The sequence below is a fragment of the Neltuma alba genome, unplaced genomic scaffold, assembly GCF_004799145.2.
Source record: "Neltuma alba isolate B1F8T4 unplaced genomic scaffold, ASM479914v2 tig00013772_pilon, whole genome shotgun sequence".
NCBI classification, from domain to species: Eukaryota; Viridiplantae; Streptophyta; class Magnoliopsida; order Fabales; family Fabaceae; genus Neltuma; species Neltuma alba.
In genome coordinates this window covers 20,037-30,445 of record NW_021637899.1, presented here as the reverse complement: position 1 = coordinate 30,445, position 10,409 = coordinate 20,037, and the positions used below count along the sequence as shown (strand labels likewise).

Below are 10,409 nucleotides of genomic sequence, written 5' to 3'. Positions count from 1 at the left end.
GATGATTGTAATTATCTCTTGTTAAGAACTCCTTGTAATTAATAGGAATATTTTGAAAAAGATAAGAAATAAAGTAATTAGGTCTTATATTTGAAATTAAATCTAAATTTTAATTAGCTCTTATACTAAGGATTGGAGTTAGTATTAATTTTATGCACCTAAATGTACATATATTAAACAAACTTTTTAAATATTCCACATTAAAATTTGGTGCATGAGTCATAGATTGTCAAAGGTCAGCATCAAATTTTAAAAAAAGACCAAAATTCCTACACTCAGATGTACTTTTCTGATTCTATCTATAAGTTACTTTTAAAATATTTTACACAAACTAAGAAAAATCTTAAATTTTATTAAATCTCATTTAAAATTAAATATTTTTTAATTTTATCTTTATTTAATACACATTATACCTCATCCAAACAAAATTAATACAATAATAAATAAAAGACAAAACTGTACATTTATAAAAAAATTCTCTCAATAATTTATAATTAGGACTAAAAATATTCTCTGCCCCTCATAAATGTACTTGTTAAAATTTGGAATATATAAGCTGTACATTCCAAGATTTCAGTGCTAAGTCGCGGAAAGTAACTTTGAAATCCGATGGAGGAAAAAAGAAAAAAACTTTGAAACCCCACAACGGCAATGCTTAAGGAGGATCATGAAGCCTTTATTCAGTGAAAAAGCGAATAAAAATGGTTGGAAAGGTGCCTAAAAACGACAATAGGTTTTGGCACCTTTTGCTGTTTTGCTGGTTTAAGGAGCTTTCTGGTTTTAATTTTTAAAGTGTTAGCACCCTCAAAATATTTTTTTTTAAGTACACATAATATTTTAAAGTATCTCGAAATATTTTTTGATGCATTTAGTATTTTTAAAATGTTTTTAGGCGTGTCTATCATCTAAAGATATTTTTGATTCATTTGGCACCAAAACAAAAAAAAAACATTTCAGGATGCTAAACACATATAAAAAATACTCCATAATGCTGAATTTATTTTAAAATATTTCAGAATGTCAGATGTATTTGTCGAAAATATTTCGACAGTTCTAAATTTCTTTTAACTATTTTTAAAAAGTTGTTTTTCTCAAGGGTAAAAAGTTCTTTTTTCTGATGCTATGAAACTTTTTATTTCGATTGATAGAGTGAAAAAGAAGATATTTAAACACGGAAAGATAACAATAAGAGGAGGAAAGAAAAAACCTCTTTCAAAAAATCATCGGATAAAAAATCCCATACACATTTTTTTGTATTGCTTTTTTTATTTATGGTATAATTATATTTTTGGTCCCTATTTACAATTATCTTGTTATTTATTTTATTGAGAGCTCCAAATTATAGAAAATTCAAACTGGAAGGAAAAATGACATCCACGGCTAGAAATTATAGCCAGCACGATTTTGATTGATCTCAACTCTTTTTTCGTTGTTGTTTGTGGAAAAATAATTGACATTTATTTCTCCTTTTATGTTTCAGTATGCAGAATGATTAAATTAAAAAAAAAAAAGATATTTCACTATTAGATATTTATATGACAAGGACATAATTCAACTTCACATATTTTACCCCTTTCCATGTTAAATATAGTAGCTATTTGTAGGGTTGTTTTAAGAATTCAATTTAGGATCTACTTTATCTTTCAAAATTAGTTTTTTAAACCATCCCTGTTATTACACTTATTAAAGGGAGGTTTGTACCAATAAGATAATTTTTCATATAAATTATGAAATAAATATTTTAGGAAAGTCAACCCATATTTTATATAAATAACTGATTTAATCAAAATTGCCAAACTTATGAGTTTAATCATCATGATTGGGATATAAATTATAAGCTCGAATCGTATAGGCGCAAAAGTTTACTTTATTAATAAATTGATATTAAAAATATATAATTAAATAATTAAAATATAAAAATGACAATAATTTCATTTAAATTTATTTTAAATTCAAATAATTAAAATTAAATTTATCAAACTTCAGAATCTACTATATTCAACAAAGAATTTCTATGAAATTCACATATAGAGTTATTAAATGTAAATAAATTTAAAAATTTAGAACAAGTTTAATTTGAAAGCGAATTGAGATTGACATGACTTTGTAAGTTAAAAACTTAAAAACAATAGACTTGGTAAGTGAACTTGTAATTCTAACTAAGTTCGCAGCTAACATGAGTTTAAAAGTGACACAATTTTATAAGTTAAAATTATAAAAATGTTAAATTCTAAGATTTTGACAACAACAAATTTAACTAATTCTATTAATTTTTATAGTCTAATTATCTAACTCTTTCTGAGAGAATAATAAGCACATAGACTTTCATTAAATCCCGCATTCTTCCACTCCACTCTTAGTAAGAGGTGATATGAACATATATCGCCCGGACCAGAGGTTAATTAATGACGAGCATTAAATCCTTGGGTTATAAAACAATTTTCCCTCTTTTTTTTTTTTTGGTCTTCTTTCGTTATGTAAAAACCATTGTTTCTAATTGTCACATGGCATAACAATTGTAGATGTAATTGTATGGCGATTTTAAATATGATATATTCCACAGATGTTAAAATTTGGTTGGGTGGCTTGCACATATATTGCAAGATTTTTATTATATTCACAATTGCAACTATTATTTACAATTTGTTAATGTCTGTGTGCAACTTCAAACAACTTGACAAAAAAAAAATAATTATTAGACGAAAACAATCGATCACGGAATTAACTAAGTTAAAGATTGTTTATATAAATGTATTATCTCTTTCAACAAGAATAGGTTTAGTGCCAACTTGGTCCAAGGACAAAGATATATACGTAATTAATGTTCATCGTCTGGAAAAAAAGTCACGAACAAGACAAATCTTGGTGTAAAAAACCTACCATGATTTCGACATCCTGAAAAAAGCTTAACACTTTATTATTAGTTAATGAAACCTTTTGATTTCACAAATCACTGATTATATCCAGCTATCATTGCCAAATCCAAGCTTAAAGAGCAATTTTTCCTACTTTATAGTCACACAAGTTAATTAATATCAGATTAGATTCAATATGATAGGAGTTTGATAATAAAAAAATACCTACATGTACTTTAAATACTGTAGTTAAGTTTTCACAGGAATTATAAATTACTTGTTACTGGTCTCACGAGAGTTTCCAAGGGTCACATACATACAACATTAAACCTGGTTTTGGATTTGTTAAAGACGTTAGGGTGACACTGGCAATACGTCTAAAGTTTATCCAATCTAATAAACAGATAATGAATCCTCAATCTTGTTTATATATAATATTGTTTGATGTCGACCAAAGTTGTTTACTTTCATTGTTGCGTGTTCCATTACTACCATTGGTATGATTCTTTCATTTATGCCCGTCAAAATTAAACTACTTCCTCCGGTTCTCGTATGGGATCATTCCTTTCATGAAATTAAGGAAGTAATTAGTTCGAATTAGTTAATAAATGCAAAAAAATTTAATATTTTTTTTAGCATAATACTACCCTTTAATTGGTGTGGCTCATTTAGTAGAATGCCGATGAATACCGCCCTTTAAGTGCAATCAGATGAAGATAGTTTTTAAGGATCAACTTGATATTCTTGAAAGGCTTGGTTATTAAATGATTGATGTAATTTTTTTTGTTAAAAAGTTATAAATTCTCTATAAAATAATTATAAATGGTTGTCTTAATTTTTTTAATTCTATAAAATTAGTTAACAGGACTTTTACATTTAAGATGAAATGAAGTATATTTCATCACAAAGTCACTCACTCACGCAAAGACAATGGTGCTATCTATTTAATATAAGAATTATTATACTAATTTCAATAGATTGAAGAATTTAAATAAATTAGTTAATTATAATAAATATGGTATAATTTTTCTAAAATATATATGTACGATATCAAATTATATATCAATTTATAAGTTAGGTAAATTAATTTTAGTAAAAATAATGAATATGAGAGATGAAAATGATTAAAATTTTATATTTAGGGGATGTCTAGATGGAAATTAAACCATAATTTTAGAAATAATTTTACAGTTTGTAAAGTAAATGTTTAGAGAAATTTATCTTGATTTGTGAAAAAATATTTTTAAAAAAATATTTTTAAGAATATCCAAACACCCTTTATAACAAAATTCAACCCTTTAGCTAGCTTGTATATTAATAATGAGAGGGAGTAATTGGATTGCCACGTAATACTATATATATGTTGTGTGTGAATGTGTTTTTGATTCGACAATTCTCCACACTCAGATATAAAATTTACAACATTTACGATAATGTACGTGTTGACATGGTTGATGAGTAAGCTTGGCTTCCATGACAGAAACAGTATTAGTAATATAATTTGCACTTTTTCATGATATAGTGTTCCTCAGTGGCTGTTCGGTATGGATCAATGACAGAAAAAGAGTATTGTTTAGGCTTAAATGGGTTCCAGCCAGGATTCCTGTCCGTTGTCCCACGAACCGTGCCTTGCTCTTTAATTAAATTATCATGCTAACGTCGTTTTACTGAGCCATATAATAACATATATCTAATTTGTGGTAATCACTTAGACCTAACACACATGAGAGTGTAATGGGATATCAACAGTAACAGTAAAACAATGATGGAATAAAATTTAACATATAAGACCACATATCTAAATAAAATAATCTTTTTTGGAATTGGAGTTTTAAGGCTTGGAGGTGTAATAGAGAGATTAAGAAAAGGCACCTTCTCCATAAAAATGTACGGAAACAACTGGTTTAATGTTCATGCGAGTGAGCAATGAGGAGTTGATTTTAATATAAGGGACTAGTTTATCACAATATGATAAATCAATATTCAAATTTTTGCTAAGAGAAGTATTCACATTTAGTACCTGATAGTGTTTTAAATAAAATTACCTCTAATAAAAGGATACCTGCAAGCGGTTTTGCCATTCAGGAACGAAAATGCGAACTCCAAAATGTGAACATGGACGATAGCTCATGAAGGCCCACAGTTCATAAAGCCCAACAGAGACAAATTCATATAAAATAAAGGCCCACAAAATTCAACTATCGGCACATGTCATGACTCATGAGCAATGTTTTAAAAGCCGGACCGGAAGTCAAACCGGAAAGATCAACGGGTCATGGTTCAATCGGTCGGACCGTTCGGTCAGACCGGTGACGCAATAATTAATTTAAAAAATATTATATACATATAATTAGTATATATGAAAAATATCAAATTATTAAATAATTTAGAAATGCATTTAAATAATCTAAAATTATAATAAAATCATTGAAAATGGACTAAAACCTTATATATTTAATTTTATGTATGTTTAAAATATTTAATGATATTACAAATTATCAATTCATTCAAATCAAAATATTTTTTTAAAAGATAGATCAAATATCGAAACAAAAAGACTAGCGACTCACGATTTTAACATCACAATATATGAAATTTTCAATGAAATAATACTATATGGTTATAACTAGTCTAAAAATATATTAGGATATTTAAGGGGATCAATTTTTTATTTTTCCTCTATTTTTTTAAAATTTTTTAGTATTTTTCAGTCAGGCTAAAAAACCGTCCGGTTTTCTGAAAACCGTTCCGGTTCCCGGTCCAACTCCGGTTTCCGGCTTAATAACGGCTCAACTCCGGTCCAATCCGGCTCAACTATGCGAACGGTTTTTTGGTCCAAACCGAGCCGTTAACGAGTCCGGGTGACGGTTCAACCGGTCCGACCGTCCGGTCCGGTCCGGTTCTTTAATCATTGCTCATGAGTGTCCTCACGTTTTCACGGAAGAAACTAAAAATAATCCGCCATTGGACATTAACAAAAATTGTCCGATGTTTTGGGTGGCCCGAGTCCCACAATAATTTATAAATACCAATAGCTCATAGTTCAATAAATATTCGCTCGTAAAAAAGGTTGTGGATTTTACAGCTCCAACGGTCAAGATAGGGGTGAGTGTGTAATCTCCTTTCCCCACGGAGAGAGGGAGGGAGGTGGGTTAAATTACCGAAATTAAAAAAAGAATTTATATGTAAAATGAATTTTTTTATAAATACGATATGGTAATATTGATGTGTGAAAACATGGGTGGGAATGGGGAAGTGGGATGGGACACCAATAGGATGCTGCCGCCAAGAAGAAGTTGGATGCTTGGATTACACATAAGCAGGAAGTAACCAGATTGCCATTTTCCAGTTTTACAAGCGGAATAGGAGATGTAGATGATGTGAGTCGGGTCCTTTCACTCCCGTGGTAATAGTCATTTGACGCTCTAAAAATATCTAACAACCATCGCCTTCTATCATCATTCTACCCGCTGCTCATCGCTGATGGCCAATTCTTTCCTTTGAACTTTTCGAGAGTCTTTCTTCTTCCTGAATGATTATATCGTTTACTCTTCAATGTCTTCCCCAGTCATCTCTCTCTTTTTCATCCAAATCCTTCTCGTTCTTTGCTCAGCTTCAGCTACTGAATTCATCTACAACACCAACTTCAGCTCTACCAACATCCTTCTCTCCGGCAATGCTTCCATTGATTCTTCCATTCTCACCCTCACCGATCGTCCATCCTTCTCTGTAGGTCGAGCTTTTTACCCTTTTAAAATACCCACAAAACCTTATATTTCTTCTTCTCCTTTACCATTCTCAACCTCCTTCATCTTCTCTATTGCTCCTTTTAAACATGCCCTTGCTGGACATGGATTCGTCTTCATTCTCTCTCCTTTCACGGGCACAACGGGAGTTAGCTCTGCCCAGCATTTGGGTCTCTTCAATTTCACCAATGACGGTAATCCCGACAACCATGTTTTTGGCGTTGAATTTGATGTGTTTAAGAACCAAGAGTTTAATGATATCAATGATAATCATGTGGGTGTGGATATAAATTCGCTCACTTCTTTTAGTTCGCATGCTGCGGGTTCTTGGGTTGGGAAAGATGATAGGGTGTTTGAGGATTTGAAACTTAATGATGGGGATAATTATCAAGTGTGGATTGATTATGAGGATTCTAGAATAAATGTAACTATGGCTCGTGTAGGACGAAAGAGGCCTCGGAGACCTTTGATCAGTGAGATTGTTAATCTTTCCTCGGTTCTTTTGGATGAAATGCATGTGGGATTTTGTGGGGCAACAGGGCAATTGGTGGAGAGTCATAAAATTTTGAGTTGGAGCTTTAGTAATACCAATTTTTCAATTGGGGATGCTTTAGTGACTTCAAATTTGCCTTCATTTTTACTTCCTAAAAGATCAGTTACAAGGTCAAAAAGTTTTATTATTGGAGTCAGTATCGGCGTCTTCTTTCTCACTGGCAGTGCCAGTGTAATATTGGTACATTTTCTTAGAAGGAAAACTAGCAACAGAGATGAGGAAGACACTGAGGATTGGGAATTAGAGTATTGGCCACACCAAATACGCTATGACGATATTTATGCTGCCACTAATGGATTTTCAGACCAAAATGTGATTGGGTTCGGAGGGAATGGAAAAGTTTATAGAGGGGTTTTACAAAATGTAGAAGTTGCAGTGAAAAAAATCCCTTATGAGAGTGAGAAAGGCATGAGGGAATTTTTGTCTGAAATCTCAAGTTTAGGAAGATTGAAGCACAGGAATGTGGTGCCATTGAGAGGTTGGTGTAAGAAAGAGAGAGGAAGTTTGATTCTAGTCTATGACTATATGAGCAACGGAAGTTTAGACAAAAGGATATTTGATGCTGGTGAGAACAAAATTTTGACATGGGACGAAAGAATCAAGGTGTTGAAGGACGTAGCTCGTGGATTATTGTATCTGCATGAAGGCTGGGAAGTTTGCGTCTTGCATAGAGACATCAAAGCAAGCAATGTATTGCTCGATAAGGATATGAATGCGAGGTTGGGTGATTTCGGATTAGCTCGACTTTGCCATCATGGGCAGCTGACTAATACCACACAAGTGATTGGAACAGTTGGATACATGGCACCTGAACTAGTTCAAAGAGGGAAAGCCTCAGCTCATACTGATGTATTCAGTTTTGGTGTGTTGATTTTAGAAGTGTTATGTGGGAGAAGACCAAGTGAACAAGACAAGCGAGGTTTGGTTGCTTGGGTTTTGAGTCTAATGGAGAGAGGAGAATTATATGATGCTCTTGATGAACATTTAAAGTGGACGAGAGATCATGACAGTGATGAAGCTGAGAGGGTTCTTCATCTTGGTTTGCTGTGCACACTGCCTGAGCCTGGTGCTAGGCCTACTATGAGACAGGTTATGAAGGTGTTGGAAGAAGAGAGGATGGATCTGAGCTTGATTGAAAAATTAAATTCTGCTCTCATTTCTGCAGTAAAAGCTGGAAGTTTCAGTTACGGCATTCATCACCCTACAGTTGAGGAGATTTCCCGGCCTAATTTATCTTTCACAGGTCAGGATGGTCGATGAGATTTTCCAATTTAACTCTTTTAAGTTATCAGATGTGTCATTTTTTGTTTTTGTCAGAGTTCTGTGATTTGGAAAGTGAGAATTATGGAGTGGGAAAAAGGTGAAAGGGCTGATGTTGAATCCAAACGCCTCAAATCATGTAAAGCCTAAACAAGCGTTTTGAAGTCATGTAGACTATTGAAGCGAATTGGATTCATGTCTTTATTTAATCACAAACAGTAACATTTTCACCTCCAAGTTGGTCATATATGTTGCTTGGAATAGACTGTATACCCTATTACATCGAACACTACAATCCTTATTACCAACAAGCTCAAATATGATAGTTGAATCAGGGTACTAAAGGGGGAGAAATTAAATATAAAAAGTAGGTTCATATATTTCTCTTGTGTTTGCTTTTGTGTTCTTTCCCCCCATTATTTTCTTTTTTATGTTGTGCTTGTGTGAAATTGCTAATATAGAGGACATTACTGCAATCAACTAGGGATGTCCGCATTGTCTGCTTAGTGCTTAGTTTGTTTTTGGTTTTCTTATGCAATCCTCATAGTTTCGTGTTCGCTGCCAAACATTCTAACGTGCAGTTTGAAATTCTGCTCTTGCCCAATATTTTAGCCATCAAACTCAAATGGGCTATCGCCTTTGACAATTTTGTGTTAAAGTTCAATACTGCAAGTTTTTGAAAACCAAACACAGTATAATTTTTTTTTCCAAATAACTGATGATTATGTTGTTGACTTTTTTAAAAGTATTTTTATACTTTATAATCATTATCGTGAGTACAAAGAGGGGTAAAAAAAAGATTTAACGTTTTCATAGTGCAGTAGATTCTATAATGAAAGTGATTTCAAAAGAGAGGAGATCAGTCACATTAAAATTACCTTTTGTAAAGGTCTGCTTAGTATCCAAAAACTGCTCAAGGGGAGGGGAATGCAGAGTAAATGTCCTTTTTTTAAGACTTTGATTTTTGGTACTCGAAAGAAATATAAAAGAGTTTGATAATAAATCCCAGAAAACTTTCAGTTCAAGGTTAGTGGTAGTGGTTGAAATTAAAGGTCTTGTCACGGAATTTTCATACAGGAGATTGTTCTGATTATATACGATTTACTGTACTTTCTTATTTCTTATTTTCATTTTTTAAGGGTTGGATTCTTGCAACCAAACATGCTCTATAACTTTTTTTTTTATAAAAAATTTATGCTATTTAAATACAATCATGCACATAAACATGTTAATTTTAGATTCAAGTTGCAGACCTTATTCAAGCTGGCATAAGGAGTGACTTTGCCATTAAAACAACCTTATTTTTCTTTTTATTTCTAACAACCATTAGCATAACTTGCTACTGACTTTATTACCTTATTCAGTGACTAGGTTGTCAAGAGATTAATAACATATCACTATTTTTTTTAATTATAAGTTATTTCTACTCCAACCTCGTAAATCAAGAAATACATTAATTTGATATTTTTTTCACATTTACTCTTATTAAATAAAAGCATAAAAAATGCGTTTTATGTTTTTTTTCACTGGGTAATTAATTTTTTTATTAAGTCAACAGAAATAAAATTAAAAAGAAGATTGTTAATTTGACTTATTTTAAAAAACAAATTTTTTGGGTACAAATCACCCATAATAACCAAAAGTGTGGCAGTGGAATTGACGGAACACTAGATTGCCGCTTACTTGGGTTGACTTGTCCCTCCTTCTTTTTTCTTTCACCGGCCCAATAGCCTCGCGCGATACCCCCATGTGCACGCTAAAGCGGGCTTTTAATGATGTCCGCACTTTTTTTTTTTTCAAAAAAAGTATTATAAATATTTTAAAAATTAGTTAAGATAATTATTTATAAAAAATTATTATCTTTTTAAAAATAATCTTATTATTATCAGGACTAATTTAATTTTAAAAAAATAAATATAAAAAATAAAATGGATTAAAATTTTATATTCAATATTAAATTAAATTTTTAATTAATTCTAAAATTTAGAATACTTA

The 10,409-nt window shown here is 31.5% G+C and overlaps 1 protein-coding gene across 1 annotated transcript; it reads left to right on the top strand.

Moving 5' to 3' along the window:
* Positions 1-6,305: 6,305 nt before the first annotated feature.
* On the top strand, positions 6,306-8,788 carry LOC114739117 (probable L-type lectin-domain containing receptor kinase VII.2). The gene is made up of 2 exons (XM_028927161.1): positions 6,306-8,397; positions 8,472-8,788. The coding sequence occupies exons 1-2, from the start codon at positions 6,411-6,413 to the stop codon at positions 8,516-8,518; spliced, it is 2,034 nt and encodes a 677-aa protein (XP_028782994.1). The 5' UTR covers positions 6,306-6,410; the 3' UTR covers positions 8,519-8,788.
* The last annotated feature ends 1,621 nt before the right edge of the window (positions 8,789-10,409 follow it).

What these genes read in the sequence shown, in the direction of transcription:
- LOC114739117 (XM_028927161.1), top strand. Translation starts at nt 6,411, where the DNA reads ATGTCTTCCCCAGTCATCTCTCTCTTTTTCATCCAAATCCTTCTCGTT. An exon ending in GCCTAATTTATCTTTCACAG is followed by an intron (nt 8,398 to 8,471) that starts GTCAGGATGGTC and finishes TGTTTTTGTCAG; the next exon opens with AGTTCTGTGATTTGGAAAGT.